Source organism: Vicugna pacos, chromosome 5 (assembly GCF_048564905.1).
Source record: "Vicugna pacos chromosome 5, VicPac4, whole genome shotgun sequence".
NCBI classification, from domain to species: Eukaryota; Metazoa; Chordata; class Mammalia; order Artiodactyla; family Camelidae; genus Vicugna; species Vicugna pacos.
Genome location: NC_132991.1, coordinates 94157782 through 94180248, shown reverse-complemented (window position 1 = coordinate 94180248; position 22467 = coordinate 94157782). Strand labels below are relative to the sequence as shown.

General features: G+C 51.1%; 2 protein-coding genes and 1 long non-coding RNA gene across 6 annotated transcripts in view; 1 reads left to right on the top strand and 2 right to left on the bottom strand.

The window, feature by feature from the left end:
• The window catches only part of SCLY (selenocysteine lyase), a 30686-nt gene extending 28719 nt beyond the window's left edge, over positions 1–1967 (bottom strand). Inside the window, exon 1 of the mRNA XM_006220174.4 lies at positions 1808–1967. Within this exon, the coding sequence (XP_006220236.3) occupies positions 1808–1896 (89 nt within the window). The 5' untranslated portion in view covers positions 1897–1967. The remainder of the gene's footprint in view (positions 1–1807) is intronic.
• A 293-nt stretch (positions 1968–2260) lies between these two features.
• LOC116280519 (uncharacterized) lies at positions 2261–13861 on the top strand. 2 transcript variants are annotated; one of them, XR_012072973.1, is made up of 5 exons: positions 2261–2321; positions 3032–4082; positions 7898–8144; positions 8560–8600; positions 9535–13861. It is a non-coding gene; the product is annotated as an uncharacterized lncRNA (long non-coding RNA). The 2 variants fall into 2 exon arrangements; XR_012072972.1 differs by lacking the exon at positions 9535–13861 and having other exon boundaries at positions 8560–8689.
• Positions 13862–13985: 124 nt separating this feature from the next.
• The window catches only part of UBE2F (ubiquitin conjugating enzyme E2 F (putative)), a 50197-nt gene continuing 41715 nt past the window's right edge, over positions 13986–22467 (bottom strand). For all 3 annotated transcript variants that reach the window (XM_072961941.1, XM_072961942.1, XM_072961943.1), the window contains 3 exons: positions 20547–20579; positions 18299–18361; positions 13986–14732 (listed from right to left, as the gene is read on the bottom strand). In XM_072961941.1, the coding sequence (XP_072818042.1) occupies positions 14682–14732; positions 18299–18361; positions 20547–20579 (147 nt within the window). In that variant the 3' untranslated portion in view covers positions 13986–14681. The remainder of the gene's footprint in view (positions 14733–18298; positions 18362–20546; positions 20580–22467) is intronic.

Here is a 22467-nt window from a genome sequence, read left to right as displayed (position 1 = left end):
GCTCCATGAGCTCCTGTTTTCCTTACAGCTCTGTTGCCAAAACTGAGAACAGCAGAAGCTTGATTTGTAAGGTGACCAAGTAAATGTCACATAAAATGCACAGCCCTCGAAAGACCCCTCATAAGTAAAATTTAACTGTACATCTCTTTACCAGTATCAAAACCCTTCAGAAACTTTCATGAATATATACAGCAGATAGACCTACCGGAAACTGTGAATTATTTTACCCCACTGTTAAATCCACAATAGTGTTTAAACCAATCCACATGAAAATTCTAACACAATTACCAACCATTGCTGTTAAAACACAGGGTTTTGTTCTTTTCTTTTTTTTTTTTTAAACCCATGGAGTGTTTTAATGCAGCATCTTGTCTTTGAGATACCCAAGTACGAGGATTTGAGGCTTGGGAAGTCTGACCAGCTATCCTTGGCCAGGAATCCCCTGGTCCTTAAATCTGCATGTGCCCCTAACTCTGCCCTCACTTCCTGTAAATATCCCAAAGTTCTTCAAACTACAGTGCTTAGTGATCCCATCTCTTCAATCTGATGCTTGGCTGAGCTAATTCACAGCCTGAATGTTAGATGAACACTTTACAGATGATTCTGCCCCCATTACTGCTATTTCCTTAAAATGCTATCAATACTGAATGGGAAAGCTAACCAAAATATTAAAAGGCATCATGAATTTCTTCCCACCCAGTACATTTTCCCAGCTCCCCTTTCTCAGTCCCAACCAAAGTAGAATGTCTAATGAAAGAAATGTCAGCTTTAGGCCTGGACCCAAATTTCAAAGACACACACCCATTCTTCCTATGCAGGTAGAGAGGATTACTTATCTCCCACACTCCCCACAGAAGTATTTAACACATTCCTGGATTGAGGGCAAAGGCTCTCAAACAAGACAGTGCATTTCCCCCACCCCCAGGGGAAGGTTCCAGCAGGCTGCAGCAGCAGTATGGACTGGAAGTGCCTCCCCATCTTCATCTCCAGTTGCTCAGGCCAGTAGCCTGGGAGCATTCTTCAGAATCCCTCTTCTCCCCTACTGTGGAGCACCAGCCAGTCCTGCAGGGCTTGTCACGGTACATCCACTTCTCCTGCCACCACTCGGCCACACTACCTCTCCCTCCTGGATCATTACACAACATTCCAGACTAGATTCCCCGCTCCTGCATCACCCACGCCCCTACTCTACAAAAGCAGCCAGAAAGATTCCTTTAAAATATAAAATAATTTGTAATGTAATGAAATTACATCACTCCCCTGTTCAAATCTCCAAGACCCCCATCACTCTTAGAATAAATCCCGAAGTCCTTCCAGGGCTCTGCGGCTCTGCTCGCGCACAGTGGCTCCACCACGCCCCTCCTCTCCAGTCCTCGCTGCCCCAGACCCCGCAGGCTCGTTTCTGCGCTAGGGGCCTTTGCTGCCATTCCCTCTTCCCGGTGCGCTCGTCCCCAGAACTTGTGCGGCTGACTCCTGGAGGTCTTACAGCTTTCGGCCCAAGTGTCACCTCCCCGGAACCTTTCCCAGGCCTCCCAGCGCGCATCCCTGATTTAGGCTTCTCGCACGGACTACCCGACAGGGCTGCATCCCCGCGCGGACCCCTCATACCCACGAGTGACCCGCCAGCTGTTGCCTCCTCTCCGGGAAGAGCCCTCCCCCGGAGAATGACCACCTGCTGGCTGCCCCCTCCGTCGGGGAGTGACGATCGGCCGGCTGACTCCGTCCGACCTCGCCCCGCGGCGCCCGGAAGGCTTTTCCTGGAGCAGGGGGCCGACCGCTTCCCCCGCCTTCCCCCCAAGGAACGCACCTCTCCGGAGGGACTTTTTCTGCGCAGCCACCAGGCAGACTCGCCACTCGCCCCAACACGTCCCTGCTCCGCGCTCCAGCCGCCTCCATCCCGACCCCGTGGCGGCCCGCTCCCAGCCCGCCTTTCCCCCGCGCTGCCGCAACGGACCAAGACTGTCACGCTTGGGAGCGCCGCCGGGAGGAGGCGGGGCCGTCGGGGCGCGTCCTGATTGGCTGAGCTGCGCACTCCCCGCCAATCCTCGCGCGGCAGCGCTACTCGGCGGGGAGGCGGGGCCCCCGGGCGGCGCGAGGTCAGGAGACGGGGAGGCGGGGCTTAGTGCGTGTCACAGGGGGCGTGGCCACGGCGGCGGAGCGCGGGCCGGGGAGCCCTGCGCTGGCCCAGGACGGTCAGTGGGCGGGCGGCGCCCAGGGGGGAGGGGTCCTCGTGCGTCCGCCCCGCTGGAGCGGGAGCCTCGGTCTTCCGAGGCCGGCGGGTTGCCCGGTGCCGGAGGCTCCTCCCTGAGTCTACCTTCTCCGTAGGTGACTCTGGGTGAAATTGGGGCTCGTTTCCGGAGCGCGGGCCTGAGGGGTCTGGAGGAGAGGCCGGGAGGCCAGGTGGAGGCTGTTAGAGAAGCCAAGGCAAGAGATGAGGGACACTAACCCGGGGCGCAAATCTCCGGAAAGATGGGCCCGGGATAGACTCAGGATGTGGAATAGGCAGCGGTGGGGACCGCTGGACGCGGGGCACGAGGGAGGGGGCGACGGACGGGACAGGGAGGAACACGGCGGGGTGGGAGGCCGGGCTGAGTGTTGGCCGCGCCCAGCTGTCTGCAACAGTCAGATGAAACGCCTGTGATCGCGTATCCTCTCTACCCAAACACGAGTCAGTTGTGAAAGCGGTGAGGGCAGAGATTCAGATTCTTGAATTCCAGTGAAGCCATCCACCATCTCTTGCCTTTTTGGCAAAAAAAGTTTCTAAGTTTAATTGAGCCCTGAGATGTGCCAGGCACCATTCCAAGCACCTTTCGTGTATTCACTAGTTTAATCTTGGTAACACCGTATCAAGTGGGTACCTTTAGCCCCACTTCATGCATTAGGAAAGTAAGGTACAGAGACGGTCAGCATCTTGCCAAGTTCGCGCCAGGGGTAATGGGGCCAGAATTTGAATTCAGGTATGCTTTGCCAACAAGCTGAATTTTAAGTGAGTTTTTGTACTTTCTCAATTTTATCGCATGTTGGTGTCCAGAAGAAATTGTCTTTCCCAGCTCTGCAAGTTTCTACATTTCTGGATTCTTTAATTCCTTTCATTCTTGCCTGCAAACCAAGCTCATTTCTGGCCAAATGCAGCCAGGAACAAAGGACACCTAAATTTAAGAAGCAAATAGATATGCAAGAACTCAAGGCCAGTCAAAAGGGGAGGAAAGGAAAGAGACTAACGAAAGAATGTCAGAGTACATCGTGCAACTGAGAGGAAATCTGAAGTGTCTACTGTACACAAGTCAGGAGACACTCATGAATTCAGGAGAGAAATTTCACTAGAGCATGGGCGAGAGGGAAGGGAGTGCAGAGCTGAGGAAGGAACAGGACAAGGAATAGTGGGGAATGTAGTCAACTCTTCAAAAGGCTGAGAAAGGAAGGAGGTCAGAGGGGTACAAGATGAAGGGGAAATATTTTAGTAAGACTGAACATGTTCACAGGCTGAAGGCAGGCAGCTAACCAGGAAGCTGAAGATAAGAGAGAAAAAAGTGCTAGTCCTGGAGGCAGTGAGAAGGCCTGAGGTTAAGAGCAAAGGTGGGGACAGTGTGGGGGGGGGTTGAAAAGTAGGGGCGAGTTTCATTTTCTAAATCTATATGGAAGGCTATAAGGATGGGAGCTGAAGGGGCCCAGGGACAACTGACCAGGTGACTCACCTCAAGCACTCCTTGGACCCACATGTAGCAGTTAGCGGGTTTATTTCCAGGCAGATACAGTCAGAGACAAGATGACGTCCCACACGGCTGGTGGTACCCACATACAGAGGACCAGTGCTGAGGCAGCAGTTTGGCCTCTCCTCTACTCTTACTAAAAGCAGCGTATGGTGCGACATGCAGCAGCAGCCACGGCTACTCCAAGTGGGCTGGGCAGACAGATGCAACAGACGCCCTAACAGCATGTCTTAGTCACGAAAGAAGTGCCCAATAAAGACTAAATATTTGAGGAATGCCATCTCCATGAAAGTGAGATAGTGCCTGCGACAAACAGAACTCGGAACTAAGGGGGGAAAGTGAGAGAGCTATTGGAGTAAGTTTTCAATAGAGGTAAGATCTCCAAGGAGGTAAGAGGATATTTTATTCTTTAAAAAGGCAGTCATAAAACAAGAACAGACAACAATGAAAAAACATATTGGCTGGAAACTATAATAACTGAGGTTTAAAACCTCAATGGAGTTGCCAGGGATTGGGTGGAAGGGAAGGATAAATAGAGTCCCGGGAGGTTGTAGGGCAGTGAAACAATTTTGAACGATACTATAATAAATGGGTACATGTCATTAGACGTTTGTGAGAACTCATATAATGTGCAACGACAAGAGTGAACACCAGTGTGAACTGTGGACTGTGGGTGACAATGATGTGTCAGTAGAGTTCATCAATTGTAACAAACGTTACATCTGTGTGATGTCAGTAGAAGAGGTTATAGGTGTAGGGGCAGGGCCCTGTGAGAACGCTACCACCTGCTGAGTTTTGCTGTGAACTTAAAACTGCTGTAAAAAAGAGTCTATTTTTAATCAATAGATGGGCTGAGTAGAATAGGCATAAAGAGTGAATTAATGAGCTAAGTGCCTGAGCATAGGAATTCTCTCAGACTATTGCTCGAAAGCATAAAGAGATGAAAAATATGTAAGAAAAGAAACTTCCATCTAATACAGTGATTCTCAGCTGGGAGTGTCTTCCCTCCAGGCGATATTTGACAACGTCTAGAGACAATTTCAGTTGTCGTAACTGGAGGGCGGGTGCTCCTGGGATGCAGAGAGGAGAGGTTACCTGCGCTACCAAACACCCTACAGCGCGCAGGACTGCCCAGTCTGGGGCCAGATCCGGCCCCAAATATCAGTAGTGCTCAGGCTGGGAAACCCTGGTTCCACATTTCCATTTGGTATCAAATCATGCTGCGTCTGCCTGAGGACTTTGTTCAGAACCTCTCGTGGCTCTAGTCTGCTGGCGTGACTTCTTTCAGCTTTTGTACGTATGAGAAGAGTCTTTATTTTGCCTTCATCTCTGATCCCTTCCCTAGGTGCAGAATTCTAGCTTCAGTGTTTTCCTCCAATAAAGATTTTTCTCCACTGTTGTCTTGCCTGCATTGTTTCCAACGAGAAATCTGTCACCCTTTCCTTTGTTCCTTTATGTATTGTTTTCATTTCTTGCCTGCTTTTACTGTTTTTGCTCTGTCGCTGGTTTTAAGCCATTTAGAATGTGACTTGGTGTGGTTCTCCTCACGCTCTTGTGCTTTAAAGTTGTTGACCTTGTACCTGTGAGTCTGTAGTGTTTATCAATTTGGAAAAAGTTCTGTAATTGTACCTTCGAATGATTTTCTCTCTCCCCTGCTCCTTTGGGGACTCCAATTAAAAGTTTATGAGGCCATTTGAAGTTGTCCCACAGCTCACTGAAGTTCTGAGATTTTTATTTCCTAGCTCCCCCACTCCTATCTGTTTTTCATTTTGGATTGTTTTTATTGCTCTGTCTTCAAATTCATGAATCTTTTCTTCAGCAACATGTAATCTGTAGTTAAACCCATCCAGTGTATTTTTCATTACACACATGTATGTAATTTTCTTCTGGAAGTTGAATTTATGTCCTTTTTATATTTCCGTATCTTTACTTAACATGAGCAATCTTTCCTCTGTCTTCTTTAACTGTGTTAATGCTGTGGTCTCCTGATTCTATCATGTTTGCCATTTCTGGGTGTGTTTCTGTTGAGTGATTTTCCCCCCCTCTTACCAGGGTCTTGTTTTCTTGCTTCTTTGCATCCCTTGTAGTTTTGTTTTAAATACTAGGCATTGGGAATTTTTCCCTCTTGGGAGCTGGATATATAGTTTAATGGAAAACGTTATCGAGATTCTTTTAGGTTTACATGTAGTTGTAAAAAATGATGCAAAGTCCTTTACCCAGTTTTCCACCAGGGTAGCAGCTCTCCCAAACTACAGTTATCCACTCTGCAGATCTTTGTCTTTTGAGTATTAGACCATTTACATATAATTATTAATCTTAGCTCTTAAATCTACCAGTTTATTTGTTTTCTATTTGTTGCATCTGGTTCTCAATTCTGTTTCTCTTTACTTGCCTTCCTGTGGGTAATTTGAACACTTTTCAATATTCCATCTTGATTTCTCAATGTTTAAAAACAGATATAATTCACATACCCTAAAATTCACCTTTTGAAGTGTATAATTTAGTGCTTACAAGGTTGCACAACCATTACCATCCAATTCCAGAACATTTTCATCACCCCCAAAAAGCAACTCTGTACTCTTTAGCATTCACCCCCATTTCCTCTACCCCACACCCCCAGCAACAACTAAGCTACTTCTCATCTCTATAATTTGCCTTTCTTGGGTATTTCACATAAATGGAGTCATACAGCGTGTGGCCTTCTGTGTCTAGCATCTTTCAGTTGGGATGTTTTCAAGGTTTCAGTCCAGGCTGGAGCACGATTCAACAATCCTCTCTTACTGATGACTACCGTCCCTTTGCCTGGCTAGCCCACATTTCATTTTCCATTCATCCCTTGATGGTCATTTGGATTGTTTCCAGTTTTGGACGATTATGAATAATGCTGCCCTTGAACATTCATGTCCAGACTTTCGCATGGAGATGTTTTCAGTTCTCTCGATAATGTAACTAGGGGTGGAACTGCTGGGTAACACGTAACTTCCTATTTAACCAGAAGAACTTCCAAAATGTTTTCAAAAGCAGCTGCAGCATTTGCCATCCTCACTAGCAGAGACTCCCAGTTTCTCAACACCCTCAGCAACACGTGATGTCTGCTTTTACTTTAGCTGTCTTGGTGGGTGTGAAGTGGTCTTGGCTTGCACTTCCCTAGTGGCTCCCTGATATTGGTAATGATAGTAAGAAATGCGTGTTCACGCTGTCCCTGTTCCTGGCACAGAGTTCCTAAAACCCTTGGAGTTTACTACATGACAAGAGTAATAAAGATGAGAGGAACATCTTCCGTTATGTGTGACAGGCCCTTCTCAACCATGCTCGAGCTTGCCCCTAAGGAAGGGGGCTGGTGGTCGGGAAACCAACCACATGATTAGAGGACTGGATGTTCAGCCTCCTCCCACCCCCAACCTCTAAGGAGGGGACAGGGGCTGTAGATCTAATTTAATGATCAGTAGCCAATGATCTAATTATGTCTACATTAGCAAAGCCTCCATTAAAACCCCAGCTGAAGAGTTTCCAAGCTGGTGAACATGTCGGGGTGCTGGGAGGGCGGCACCCCAGAGAGGGGAAGGAAGCTCCGCGCCCCTTCTCCTCACCTTGCCTTAGGCATCTCTTCCGTCTGACTGTTCCTAAGTTGTATCATTTCATAATAAACCTGTAATCTAGTAAGGAAACTCTTTTCCTGAGTTCTATGAGCTGTTCTAGCAAATTACTGAACCCAAGGAGAGGGTCACGGGAACTCCTGATGTATATATAGCCGGTCAGCCACACGTGTGGTGGAGGGGCTGGCGCTCTTAACTCTCATATTATTTAAGGGTCAATTGTAATGACAGGCTCTGGACATAAGGCTCTGAAGGAGCTCCAGTCACGTTCTGTGTCCTCTGGTAATTCAAGTTACATTGCGAATGTGGGGTGTTGGGTTTTTAAGGCCACTGTGGAGTTGGAGAGTGGGGAACGGGGCTCACGTCCGCGAGAACGCCATGAACCTGCTGTGCTTGCAGAGACCTGTTGGGGCAAATGCTCCTTGGAGTGCTCAAGCCTCTGGTTAATTCCCAGAGTTCTGAAGAAGCTGACTCGGAGAATTCCGGCCAGTTTTCTTGTTGCATTTATGGGGAAGAAGTTTTTCAAAGGTTCTTTGTCAGTTTTGCTGATTTCACTCGTATTCACACTGGTGGTTGTGTCTCTCTTCCTAGTGGCTGCTCTGCATATCACCACAGACACGAGCTGATGAAGTCTCCTGACAGCGCCATCCGCCTCTTCAAGTGAAGCAGGAGGCCTCCCCGCACCGAGTTCCCTTCCCTTCTCCACTCTGAAGTATCACCGTCTTGAGGGCCAAACGGCATGGTTTTTTACTTCAGCATCAAATATGACTTACGAAGATGCTTTTGTATCTTCTCCTTTCTGCTCCGAGAACCTCTCCTGGCCGGTCTTCATGGGCAGGTGTGTTGGAAACCATGCTTTTAGTTTTACTTCATCTGAGAATATCTTGACTTCATTTTCATTCCTGAAGCAAAGTCTTGCTGGAGACAGAGTTTGTGAGTTATTTTTCCCCCAGCATATGAATAGGTCACGCCACTTCCTTTTGGCCTCCATGGCTTTGAGGAGAAACTCACTGTCATTCAGATTGGTGTCCTCCATGGGCAATGCACCATGTCTGATGGCTTTAAAGATCTTTTTAGTCTTCAGAAGTTTTATTTAGGACGTGTCTCAGCACGGACTTCTTCGTATTTATCCTGCTTGGAATTCATTCACCTTCTTGAATCTGTCAAGATTTTGTCTTGCACCAGATTTGGGGAGTTTTCAGGGGCTTATTTCTTCAAATACTCCTTCAGCTTCACTCCATCTCTCCTTTCAGGATCAAGATGATATGAATGCTGGTTATTCCGTTACTGCCGCGTAAGTCCCTGCAGCTTTGTCCACCCTCTTCTTTTTAAATGTTTTTCTCTGTTGTTCAGGTTGAGTAAATTCTATTGATTTGTCCTCAAGTTTGTTGATTCTGTCCTTTTTCATTTCCATTCTACTACTGAGGCCATCCCAGTTTTAAAATCTTCTGTTTTTGAATCTTTTAGTTCTATAATTTCCACTTGGTTATTTTCTATAAATTATTTGTTGACTTTTTTCATTTGTTTCAAGAACATTTATAATCAAGTTTTGAAGCATTTTTATGACAGATGTTTTAAAATTCTCGTAAGATCATTCCAACACCTGATTCACCTCATTACTGGTACCGGCTCATTGTCTTTTCTCATGAAAGTTGCTGTTTCCCTGGTTCTCAGTATGATGAGCGGTTTCACCTGTGTCCTGGACATCTTGTCTATGATGGCAGGAGACTGAGTCTCATTTACATCTTTCCCGTCAGCAGGCAGAGGAGCGCCCGGGGGCCCAGAGCCTCTGCAGTGTCATTTCGGCCTGCGTGGCCCGCCCGGTGCTGGGGCTTCCCCAGGCAGGGCCGACCGCTGCCTCTCAGTGGGGAAGGGCAATCAGGGGTGAGCTGGGAGGGACTTGTCTGGCCGGGTGCTCGGGTTGGGGGGCTCCCCGTCAGTGCTGTCCGACCACCTCAGTGTCCCCAAATGGTGGAGAGCGTCAGGCCTGTGGTGGCCGAGGCTCTGGGGGCTGGTGCTGGTCGAGGCGGGGTTCCTTTGCAGGTCCTGTCCGCCCAGGTTGCCCTGCTGCCTCTGCTCAGGGGACGGCGGTCTCGGGACCCCGGAGACAGAGGCTCTGGGGCTTGGTCGCTGCCTGCGGCAGTTTCCGGGCTTTTACAAGCCCTACTTGTCTCTGTTCTGGGACGGTAACTTTGCCTTAACTGACCCTTCTGAGGCTTGCCTTTCAGATTTCTGGTGGGACCAGGGTAGTCTTGCGTGTGGTTTCCTGTTACTGAGCCAGTCCTCTTCTGAGAACCCTCCCAGCGCCCTGTGAATCACAGGGTTTTCCATGCTGGCTCGTGGGAACGAGGACTACTCCTGGCCTCGTGTGAGCTCCAAGCATCATCTTCTCAGATTCTTTTGGGTGGTGCATTTCCCTGCCCTCAGTGCTCGCGCTCTGCGCAGCCCTCCGTCCTGGGACCGTGGCTTCATCTCAAGTCAGAGTGCCTGCCGGCTGTCTTCTGTCGCTATGCCGAGGTCGGGAACCAGGCGCGTCTCATTCAGGGATTGCTGTCCTGCACTGCCAGGTGTCCAGTGTCTCGAAACCGTCGTCTGTACCTGTGGTCAGGTTTTCACTCACTCAGATGCGGCTTCTGCCCCCAGCACGCTGACCAGTCTGGCCAGGCATGCGGCAAGCACACTGGATGCCACCTGCATCTGCTTCTCCATCGAGAGCCTGGTGCTCACCAGGAACACAGGGCTTCTCTTCCCAGACGCTGACTCGAGGCTGAAACCTCTGAGGACGAGGCTCTTTCTCCACAGCGCCGCGCCCAGCTTCTGGCTCCCAGCGTCCTCCTGGTGAGGGGAGGCAGGCATGCGGGTGAACAGGGCTGCCGAGGTGGGAACGTATTTTCAAAGAGAGCTGTCTGACAACGAGCGGTTTAAGAGACCAAATCATCCTTCCCGCAAGCACCAGGCAGCGCACGGGAAGCAGCAGTTGTGGGGAAGGAGCGGGCTGACACTGAGGTGCCAAAAACCCAACACAGACAAGTGTGTCCTGCCCGGCCAGGGAGACCTGACAGGCCTCACACAGGGGTCTGAGCAGGGAAAGGACATTCCTGGATGTGAACTGTGGGGAGAGCAGGTGAGGAGCCAGGCCGCACAGGCTCGCAGTCTCTCCTGCGGCTGCCCTGCCCAGCACCTGTCCCGGCCTGTGGGGCACGGGGCCTGGCCGGGGTCTCTCCCCCAGCACTGGGGACCCTTGGGACATGGACTGTTTCTTCCAGCCGGCCACAAGATTTTAAAAAACAAAAAACAAACAAAAAACCACAGTGAATTTACCGGAAGAATTCCAGCCCAGTGAATTTGGCAATGAAAATGAAGCCTAAAATGGATTCTAAGAGGTTATGTTAGTTCTCTATACAGTTTAACATGAATAAACAGACATTCTTAACAATGCAAGGCCCCCAAATGCCTCCATCACTGGATTTTTAAAAGAACTTCTTTCAAACCACAATTCTTTAAATAAATCAACTTTGGCACCCCATGGAAACCCAGGGCATGGGTGGTAACTTCAATGGGCGATAAGCACTCCTTTGAGTTGGCCCCTCCAATCTGTTGGATTTTAGTTTGTTTGAGGCAAGATTATATGAGGGAGAAAAGGGGTGCGACAGGTTTTCTCATTTTCCAAGTTCCTCTCTGGCAGAGCAAAAGCAAAACACTATTTTACTAAGACTATATATTAGGATTTTACTAGACACACTATTTTTTGAAGAATGATGAACTTGTAGGAGACCTGATTTTCCAAGAATAAACACTTTTAAGTGGATGAAAGCGAAACAATCCTGGAACAGACAGTCCTAGCCAGGAACAGGCCTTGTTAAAGCTGCAACTGGTGGCTAACATCTTGTTGGACTTTTTATATGAAGAAAGTTCTGTTTGATTTGATCATCAAATCAGCAACAAGCCGGATGCAAACAGGAATTCGGTCTTTTCTCACAGCAGGTCTTTAAAGAAGGAAAGGTGGGGGTAACAGAGCAACCCAGGAACAGGGCTTTGTCCCCTGAAGGCACGCAGTACGTCTTGGTGACCACCACTGCTTCTGGGACTTGCCCCCCGAGGTTTTTGTTGCTAAGGTCCTGGGCCCAGCAGCAGGACTGTTCCATCTGCGTCTGCTGTCCTGAGAAAAAGACATGCCAGCCCTGCCACCAGACGTCCTGAGAGTGGGCCTGGGACTCTGCTGAGACCTACCTGGCTGTGGCCAAGTCACAGGGAAGGACACGGCTGCCTTCTGCACCTGTGAAATCTTTCTAGACAAGCATTCAAGTCCCCAGGAATGTACCTACGGGCAGAAGGAAACAGGCATGGACACTCTGGAACATTTAAACTGCAAATACTAAGGTATGTGCTCCTTTTAAAGACTGTATATTCAAAACACTATAGTACCGCGAACAGTCTGCATACTATGCAGTTTTTACATGAACTTTTTCATTTCTGTACTGCGGCATCTTCTCTAGCAGGTGCACACGCTGACCGAATCTCAGGTTGGTGCAAACCACGCCAGCAGGCCTCTAAGGCTCTCAGGACTTGGAGGTAAGGACAAGCAAGGCAGGGCGTCCTGCGAAGTTAACCAAAACCCAAGATGCTGCCCCTGGGGACCACGTCCTGCAACAACCCAAATACAGTGGCTGGAGAGCACACATGAGGAGTGGGGCCAGGGCTGCAGGGCAAGGAGGCACACAGCTGAGAGATCAGCATTCAGCATCCGAGGAACATTCACCCTGGCTCCACAGAAAGACTGCAGAGGTAGCTTGCAGGTGTTGTGTTTGAAGGACTATAAGAGGGGAGACGCGACTTTTCCCTTGAGAGGGCTACCCTTCAGCTGTCCCTTCCAAGTATGCTTGAAAAACATGCAGCTGACACGTCAAATTCGAAGCAGTCGAGTCATGGGGACCCGAATGAACGTCAGAGCCATCACGTCCCCCAGGCCTGCTCCACCCTTCTCTGCTCCAGGGCTGGCCTTGTTGGCTGGGCATCCCCACCCCCTGGTAGATCAGAAATCATCAACTATCACTAGGTTGCGGGGCACACAATCACAGCCAGAATGTCAGTTTGGCCTAAAAGTGGGAAAGAGACCCCAAGAAACCCAAAGTCCTGGAAGTCAGGGTCCTGCAGCCAAAAGGTGCCAGAGGCCCCCCGGCCAAGCACCCAGCCCAGCACCGGGGGTCACAGAGATGGGCCGGGCTAGGTGTGCGCCTTAGCAACGTGGGAGGGGCAGGGAGGCAGACACCTGTGAGGGACTGCCATGGGACGGAAAGGGACGACCCAGCTGTGGGGAAATGTCTTTTTTTTTCCTTTAATTTAAATTTTTAAAAAATTTTATTTTGGGGGGTGGTAATAATTAGGTTTATTTATTTATTTTAATGGAGGTACCAGGGAAAGGGGAAATGTCATTTTTGAAGAATTACTTGATCCCTGAGAAGAAAAGTATCTTTCTATTGTGTGAGGTCAGTATTAACAATGGACATGATCCCTTTCAGTCTGGTCTGGGGGAGGCAGTCTTACCTCCATCACACGCCTCCACTTAACACCGGGCACTGCCTTCCTTCCTCCACCTCCATTCGCACCTCAGGGTGCAGCCTGGGACTGCTGGGACAGCTGAGATGGGAGATGACTTGGCTGGAGTTGGCAGACAGCAGTGTGCCCTGGCTCGCAGGGGCACGAATCAGGCGTGTGGGTGGCCAGCTGTTGCTCTCCTGACCCCCGAGCAGAGGACGGCCCTAAGGCCAGCTGGCGAGCTCCTGTGACACTGGGCAGCACTCCAACTAAAAGCACGTGAACTGGAGCACTGTTCTCAGGCCTGGAGAGGTGGGTATTACTGTGCCCAACAGGCCCTGAGACACTGAGATGCCAGCGAGCCCTGATCCAGGCCCTGCCTTCCTACTCTGTGCACCAGAGGTGTGGCCCAGCAGCAGGGGTCACCCTCCAGCCGAAAGGGCACAATCCCTGATTACCAATGGGAAGTGGGGCCCCATATTCCGCCCCTGCCGATCTCCAGGACAAACTGATCTCATAATCAGAGATTGTGTAATAAATTAAGAAAAACACACAAGACCAGGGAGATGGCAGACTGGGGGGAATTCAGAGGTCTACGGAGGCTGCCAGTTAAACTTGAGCAGGCAGCAGATGAAGCCATACAAACATTTATTCTGCACTTGATCTCACTGGTCCAGACGTCTAAGGCTGGAGTAAATCCACCTGCCTCTCTTCCATGTCTTTACCCTGAAGTCACGGGCCTGAATTGAGGCTGGCGGATGCTGCTGCTGATTCCTAGCTCTCTGGGACTTACCCTAGACAGGCCTGGGGCCAGAGCAAGCTCAGAAGGCCACAGGTACAGTCTCTGGCATCAGACATGTTTGGGCTGATTCCTGAGGTCTCGCTCCCATGCCCCAAAACATGAGGATCTGGCTTATGAGCCCCTGACCCCTGCAGAAACACCAGGCCCCTGGCTGGAGTGGCCTCCAACCTATTTCCTCTGGGCAGCATGTGAGGAAGGGCTCCCTGCACCCTTTTTTTTTTTTTTTAAATCATCCAGATCTAGGTTCAAAGGATCCTGAAACTTCTTTGCCCCATCTGGACCTGAAAACAAGAGCTGATTTTTAAAAGCCAAATTTTCATTGCATTTGGACAGAATGAATAATGTGTTTTTCATATTTTCTTTGTATTTCTCTTCAATAGTTGCATGACCCAACATCTTTCTGTCTGCTCTATACAATGAAAATACAAACTAAATGAGGATAGAAAAAAATAATTAAAGCATTAAGTCGTACAAATTACAAATCTGTTCCAAAATATACTTACATTAAATAAAATACGCATTTCAGTAAGAGATCTACAGTGAATTCTGGGAAGCTTCACGACACCTAGGCAGGGCCAACACTCGTGGAAGGAGCTAAGAGAATTTGCATCCAATCACAGTTTGCAGCGGGTTCTGATCGCCAACCTGCGAGCTACACTGAGCAGGTCATTAGCATCACCTGTGCAGGGAACGGACTCTGGGGACAGGGGAGAAGCAAGCTCTAGCCTCAGTTCTGAGTTCATTACAACTCCTCAAGAATCTCATCGACAGCCTGTACAGTACGGTTTCAGAAAAGTAAACACGTGAAGGTAAGCAGACAACCCTAGAACTGCGAGCACACTTCCTTGCTGTATTTATGTGGGACTCTCTCTACAATGGGCAGCCGTGAAGAGGTTCTTCCCCAGGACGGCGTGGTCACAGGACTCGCACGACGCGGCGGGACTGAGGGGAGCAGGGGACTGGGGAGGAGGCTCCCGCCTGGATTCAGCTGGAGACAAACTTCAGACACAGTCCAGGCCCTGCAGTCTTCTCCTGCTATCATCTGGCGTAGCGCTTAATGTAGTCTTCAACTTTACTCCGGAAGTCCTCCTGTGGGCAAGAGGGATGGGGGAGGAGGAGGGGTTAGTGGGGGCTGACACTTCAACAACAAGTCGGATGCACCAGAGCCAAGAACCCCTGGGGCTCTTGGAGTGTGGAGGGTCTGGTGAGGTGGTGGGAGACACTCCCCCCCAACCCCCGGGCACGACAACTGAGCTGGGGTGCTGGGGCGGGATGCAAACAGCAGCCCTGGGCGGAAGGGAGCCCAAGACTCTGGGTCCTGCAGGTGGGAGAGTGAGATTCACCAGCAGGGTCAAGGTCATGACACGTATGAGTCACGGGCTGCCGCTCTCAGGAAGACCCTTGTGTCTCCCCAGGACCCTGCCACAGCCCACCCGGAGGGCGACCTCCCTGCCCGAGGAGGGGCGGGCTTGCTATAGAGCCCCTCCTTGGGCGTCGAGCAGAGGCCACCCAGGAGCCTGGGGGGACCCCCCAGTTGTAAAAAGGCTGTGTGGATGTGGTGACTCACCTCAGACCTGAGCCCACCCCACGGGCCTGTCCCCAGGCCTTTTCTCTCAAAGGGGAGAGGCAAAATTCCTTGTCCTGGCAGGACTGCGAGGGGCCCTCGCTCATCCACCTCAGCACGCCCGCCCGCATTTGGTGGCGGACAGCACGTGGCCTGACGGCAGGCTCCCAGCACACAGCTGCCCACGGGGTCGCGCGGCCTCGGCCCCGGCGGCGCAGACGGGCACCCTCTTGTGGCGGCGAGCTGCTGCCCCACGCCGGTCTCTCCCAGAGCCATGCTGGGAGGGCTGGAGCAGAGCCACTCGCTCCTCTTAGCAATGACTTCACCCGGTGACTCTCAAGATGGGGGCGGGTGCCTGGTTCCAGAGCTCTGGGAAAGGTGTCTCAGGTGAGTAAGTAGAGAGCTGTGACCGCATGCCAGGGGGCCTGCACTGGTCCCAGGACAGTGTCCAGAGGCTCCCTTGCAGCCCCCGCCTGCAGCAAACATGGGCTGTGCTGAAGCCCTGGCGTACCTCTAGAAAACTCTCACCAGGTCACTTCCACAGTACCCTGAAGTCAACAACACCATCAGCTCCCAGGGAGCCGCGGCCGAAGCTCGCAGGGTGTTGTGAGGATCCCACAGGCAACCTCCACCCCCAGAGCCCCGACGTCAGGACCAAAGGTGCCTCAGCATAGTCTTAACCCCCTTTGCCTCATCTTCTCATCCAGAGGTGAGGAGTCCTCTGGAACAGGCCTCTGCAGCCTCCCCCTTCCCTCTGAGGACCCGTGAGAAGGCATGAACTCTGGAGGCAAATCTTGGACTCTGCCCCTTCCTGGCAAGCCTTTTTTTAACCTTCTTGGTGGCCCTGATTCCTCAGCAGCAAATGAGAGACAGCAAGAGTCCCTCCGTGTGGAGCTGTCAGGAGGACAAAGGCACCCTGGGGACTAGGTGGGACAGTGCCAGGCACCCAGGAGGGCTGTTCAGGGTGGCTGCCACTGTCAGGTCACTGCGGACCCCTGCCACCCTACTGCAGTCACACTGGCCTCCACACTCTCCGCTGGACACCCTGAGCACACTCCTGCCTCAGGGCCTTTGCACTGCTGTTGACAGTCTGGAACATACTTCCTTCCTGTCTACTTGGTTCACAGCAGATCTCAATTCCCCTCTCACCAGAAAGGCTTTCTCTGAGAACTTGACACAAAATAAACTGTTATCTGCGAAGCACAACAAAATGAGATCTGTCTGTGACCTCCAAGTCTTTTCCTACTTCATACAAAGATCAGGAAACAACCTTCCAAGAAAAATAAAAGGATAAACAATATGTAACATCTTTCTCCACCTGGCTCTGTAGGGCGTTTCTTCCCTGACAAGGTTTAGTCTGCAGGGCTGCCAGCTGTCACAGTACAGAGTGCGGAAGTCCTTGTCCGCGACAATGACAGGTGGACTTCCAACATGAATGGAGCCTCCTGCGAAGGCCGGGGGCCGAGGAGCACACCTGCACGGGCCTGTCAGCGCAGTGGACAAACCAAGGCTTTGCCAGACAACACAGCCCAGCCAGGGCCGCCCAAGGGTGCAGACAGCTGACCCCTGAAGGCAGGTGAGCAGTGAGGACCTAAGACCTTTGCTGTCTCCGGGGACCCTCAGCAGGACGCAGGCCTCCCAGACCGCCTCCTCCGCCTGTCCAGAAGCACCTGACGCCCTCAGTGCGGCTGCAAGCCTCAATGCTGCCCGCCGTGCCGCCGCAGGACACAGGCTGGGTGGTCGGGCTCTCGTGTCCCAGTCCGGGCCTCCTGCCCACTCTTCAGGGCCCTGCTCAGGCAGTGCCTCTGCTCCTTGGCTCAGGACCATGGGACCGTCCTACATGGCACAGTCACAGTGCCCTGCACGTGCTAGCACACAGGCCTTACACAAACAAAGACAACCGCTCTCAACACTAAGCACCATACTCAGAACCAACGTGATGGCTTTCAGAACTTCTATGTTCAGAGCAGCGCCAGCCCGTCCGACAGCGTTAGGTGGGTGCCTCCCAGGGGAGGCAAGGATTCGCGGGGACTCTGGTTCAGAGAAGGAAATGTGGGGTCCTGTGACTGCACGGAGTCAGCACCGCAATGCCGTCCATGGCGGCCTGACTAGCTCCTGCACAACCTCCAGCAGCCCCGTCCCCGGCGCACGCGGCCGGCTCCCGGACTCCTGGGGCAGACCGGTGCCTCATTCACGCGCTCCGTAAGGTTGGGGCACAGAGGATGTTTATTGCCTTATCATTTGTAGTCGGGAAAAAAGTCCCACAGGAAAAACCTGAGTGCCCGCCAATAAAAGATGGGGGAAAAAGGCTGGAAGAACCACTTCACAGAACAGTGTTCAACAGCCCCTAAAACGAGTGAGTGACAGTTTACGCACTGACTTGGAGGGAAAAGTTAGAACAACAACAGAAAAAGGAACTGAAGGCTGAGAGTAATAAACATGATCCCAGCACTGTGGGCCTGAACCCGAGCGGCTCACGTGGGCCGGAGCTCCTGGGGCGGGGGACACGACCTGCTGGGCAGGGGGCGGGCGGCGCTGGTGGGTGCGACTCCCTTCATGTCCCTTCCGGTCCCTACGCTGTCATAAGGCAAGAGTTGCCTGTTTCAGGGGTGGGAAGGGACAGACTGGGAGTTCGAGATCTGCAGACACTGACAGATATATATAGAAGAGATAAACAAGTTTACACTGTGCAGCACAGGGAAATATATTCAAGACCTTGTAGCTCACGGTGGAAAAGAACGTGAAAATGAATGTACGTATATTCATGTATGACTGAAAAATTGTGCTGGACACCAGAAATTGACCCAACGTTGTGAACTGACTGTAACTCAACAAAAATTAAAAAAAAAAAAGAGTTGCTTGTTTTAAATCACTCACACTGAACTCTAGGAGGAAACCCCATCTAATAAAAACACCTTGGGTCAGGCGCTTTCCCGAGACCACTCACATTTCCGTAACACATCGCTCACAAGCGGCTTTAACTTCCAGGCCTGGAGCCCACCATTCTCCATTTCATATGTGTCTTATCAAGAAACAGTTATTATCCTTTCACCAAACACAGAGACCTAGGATGTTCCCGTTACTCACTTACCTTGTCCCGCAAATGATGTTCTGCAGCTTCGATGTTCAGTGGATCATCAAAATTCAAAAGATCCTTAAAAAGAGAGAAACTCAAAGTAAACAATGAATCTGTTTTTCCGCTGTTACAAGTCTTCATCTTAAGAACCAGGCAACAGAAATCTAATCGGCAAAATGGCATAAAGAATTGAGAGAATTCCTGAGAATTCAAGTTCTTCTGATGTCAGAGTCCTTAGCATGTGGGTACTTTATTCAAAACGTGACAGGAAGAAGGGAGGGCTGTATTTACATATGACGACCCAAAGTTTGGTGAGGAAATAGCAATCATGTTAACTTCAAACGCTATTTCTGATAATCAGGGAATGACAAACCACTATTATCATGAGCATTTTTAAATAAAATCCTATTCGCTTTTCCTGAAAAATTCATTTTCTCCTTTATTTTGTGGTTAACACCTCTGCCTTCCTAAATCGGAACTGTTCTAACCTTACCTGGATTTTCCCTTTAATTCATCTCCATGAGCATCGCACTCAGCCCAGTAGGAATGGCATCTGGAACCCAACTGAATGTAGGACAGTGCCACAAGGGCAGCGTCCCCCCGCCGAAGGAGGAAGCACCGACCCTGTCCACCTTAGACAAGCCCTGGAATGGCTACTCCTCTCTCCCCTCAAGAGTAACCGTGGATTTCAGACTGGAGGCCTGTCCTGTCTTTACCCTGCCTGATCTTCTTCTTACAGGCCAGGGAAGACAGACTGGTTCTTATGAGTCACTGCTTCCACGGCCATCACTGGGTCACTGTAAAGGCGACTATACTCTCCCTCAGGAGAAATGTTGAATCTGGGGACTGTGTTCCTGATTTGGAAATAAACATGGGTGTGACCGACATGTCAAACACAGCAAGGAAAAACTAAATCTCTACGACTGTTCAGCTGGGAAGTTAGACTCCAAGTCCTAGAAATACGAAAAAACATAAAGCACATGTTCTGTGAGAATCCCGATGCATATGAAGACTACACCAGACACACAAAATTCTTCCTCTTCTTTTCCATGTACTTGACCTAAAATGAATATATTGGTTCGAATGACCATTACAGACTTAATGAGCAATTCTGATGGGCTCTTTAGGATCTGGAAGGTGCGGAGTGGAGGGAGGGGACGGCACCAGCTGTCCTTTAAAGCAAAAGAGCAGCACAGCTGTGAGGCACGTTTTAAACTGCGCTCCAGCCTCTGCATCTCCAGAAGTAAAACCTCATTCACTTCAGTGAAAATGCCTGACTCACAACAAATGACTGAGACCAGCAGAAAACTGCCCAGATGGCTCAGCACCCCTTGGGTCCCGCCTTCTCCTGGAGATTACGGCAGGCCCTGGAATCGGGAAGTGTGACGTCAGACGGGAAGGCAAAGGGAGGCAGGCACTTGACAGTCTATTCTGAGGCTGTTTTTTATTTCCTGAAGGTTAAGAACACTGCAGCCTCAGATGACAGGCTGGCGAAGCAGCCCTGCCCGCGGGGCTGGGCTGAGCTGAGGGGCGCGTCTGCCGGCGGCCAGGAAGCGGCCCTCCGATGGCCGGCGCCATTGTGGGCTGTCCAGGAAGGGCTCATTTTCATGGAGGGACCTGAGGTTTTACCAAAAGTAGAAAAGCCTTTTTCTTTTTCTTCCAGAGAGAGATTCCTGAAGCTTATTTTTTTAAAGCTCCTTTATGATCAAAAAGCACAAACTCAAAGGAACAAGTAATTATATTAAAAAAAAAGTCCAAGTACCAGCTCTCCACCTCTTCCTTCTCCCGATGCCTCCTCCCGCCCTCCAGGCCCTGCCTGCAAGGTGCTGTTCTCTGGGGACGGCCGCTGGTCACTGATGAAGAGAACAACTCTGAAGTTCTGGGTTTGTGAAAAGCCTGAAGGTCGGTGACCACAAACTCCTTCACCCAAACCAGGGCACCTGAGAGTGAAGAGGCTGCGGACCGGCTACTGGTAGGGCAGGCAGTGGCCCCAGGAAGTAAGGCAGCCACTCCAGCAGGGCAGAAGCAGGGACGCTCTGCTCCCTTCTTTCCTTCCCCAGCCCCACGGCCTCCCCATGTGTCACTCCAACCCCCCCTCAGTTCCTGTCTCACTGTTCTTCCGACTCACGAAAGTACCAAAGAAAAGGGGGGCTCAATATGGACACGGTGTTGTTTTTAATTCCCTTGTGTTATTCTCAATGTGATGCTTAAAGCCAGCAGTCAGAATCTAGAAAAAACTTGGGATTTTGGTCCATGTACTTACAGTAAACAAAGAGTTTAATCCCCAAACAACATCCTGCAATGACAAAGAAAGAAGAAAACAAGTTTCAGGCTCCTGTGCATTTTAAGACTTTTAAATCTGACCAAGAAATACGTATTGTACCGTAAAAAATTTTATCTTCAGCATGCCTTGTTTTCCCCAAGACAGAAGAGTGAAACAATGCCTCTTCAGTATAACCACAAACTCGGGGACGTTTGGAGATGAGCAGTCACAGGCAGCAGACACTAAACCAGAGACAACAGAGACTGCCCCCAGTCCCGCGCTGAGACCGAGCCCATGGCAGCATCTGCGCTGGAGAACCTCACCCCCCGTCACCGCCTACGCTTCGTTACCAAATACAGTTCAGACTTCTAAAAAGTCATCTTTAAAACAAAATCTGTTGTTTTTGCATCAACTGCCTCTTGGGGATCACAGATCAGCTCATCATCCGCTGTCCCACTGAGTCTTAATTCTGCTTTAGTTACTTCAAAAACCAAGACTAACATTTTGTAACATTCTGTAACAAAGATCAGAAGTTTTCATTAAAATAAAACTGCAGACCACTCTGTTCTCCCTAGACTGACCTGTGCTCTGTCTGAGTCACAAAATCTTCCTGGCCTTCCTCCTCCTCAGCCTGAGTCTTGTCTCTTCTAGGCCTGTCTCCCTGCCGTCCAATACTCTCTACTCCTGCAGTTCTAATTGTTGCTCTCTGCACTCTGTCATCCATCCACCTATCCTTGCACCCCTCCCTGCCCTGGTGTGAGCCTAGCCTGGGGTGGGACTGGGGGTGCACACAGCCCTGGGTCCGGTGGAGGTGGTTAGGCAGACCGGCGCGTCAGCAGGGTGCCCACAGAAGTGTTCCCAGAAAGGACCCCCTTGTGGGGGAGAGGCTTCACAGAGGGGACCTGCCAGAAGGGATGGCAGGAGGGGGCACCTTCCAGGTAGAGGGACTGTAGGTACAGAAGCAAAGTCCCAAGAGGGCAGGACACGTCCAGGGCATGGTGAGAGAAGGGCAGGCCAGGTGCCCAGGGCAGCAGAGACCAGACCTCGTGAGGAGCTGCGGTCATGACTGCATGACATCTGCAGTGAACCCAGACCCCTCCCCTGTGCTCTTCACCCGAACACCTCACCGTCCTCTCTGGCCACAGGAGTGGTCAACACAGCACAGTCTGCAGCTGTCTCCCACAAACTGTGGTCACATACAGAACAGGCCTGGCCCAGTCACCCGCTGGCCCCCTCGGACCCGAGCAAGTCCCTCTGGGCCTCCGTGTCCTCCAAGAGCAGCGGTGCTACAACGGGCCTCCGTCCTCTCAAAAGCCGGGGCGCGGGGGCGAGGACGGCCTCTGAGAGGTGAACCAGTAAGTCAGCATACAATGGAGGAAGTTAGTTTTCTGCAGAAGTTATCTTAAAAGGCAGGGCCCGGAGAGTTAATCTGCAAAAAACCATAGAGAAGGAGAGCCCGGCTCCACGTCCAGCCCTGCTCAGGCTCACCCCCGCGACCCGGGGACAGTGTCCAACGCAGCAGCTCCGTTACCAGCCACTGCTCGCTCTTCGTGCATCTGGCAGACTCAGACTTACAAGTGGTTTAAATTCGGACACCTTTTGAAATCCACGCCTGACTGAGCCAAAATGGGCATGTGAGGGAAAACGTTACCAGAGGCTGACTGACTGACCGACTGGCTGGGAGACGGCACATGTGACACCCAGGCAGCTCTCAGGGCCTCGCAAACAGGCTGATTTGACGCCCGAGGCCTCTTCAGGTTGAAAGGTGGGACTGCCAGCGTCCGAGGAGAAGGACAGTCCCCAGCGAAGATGGGCCTGGTCCAGAAGACCATGCCTTTGTGCTGATGCCAAGTGCACGATGGGAACAAGGCTGCCCCGGAACCTGGGCCCAGGGCAGTGCTCTTCCGGGGAGTAGCGTCCC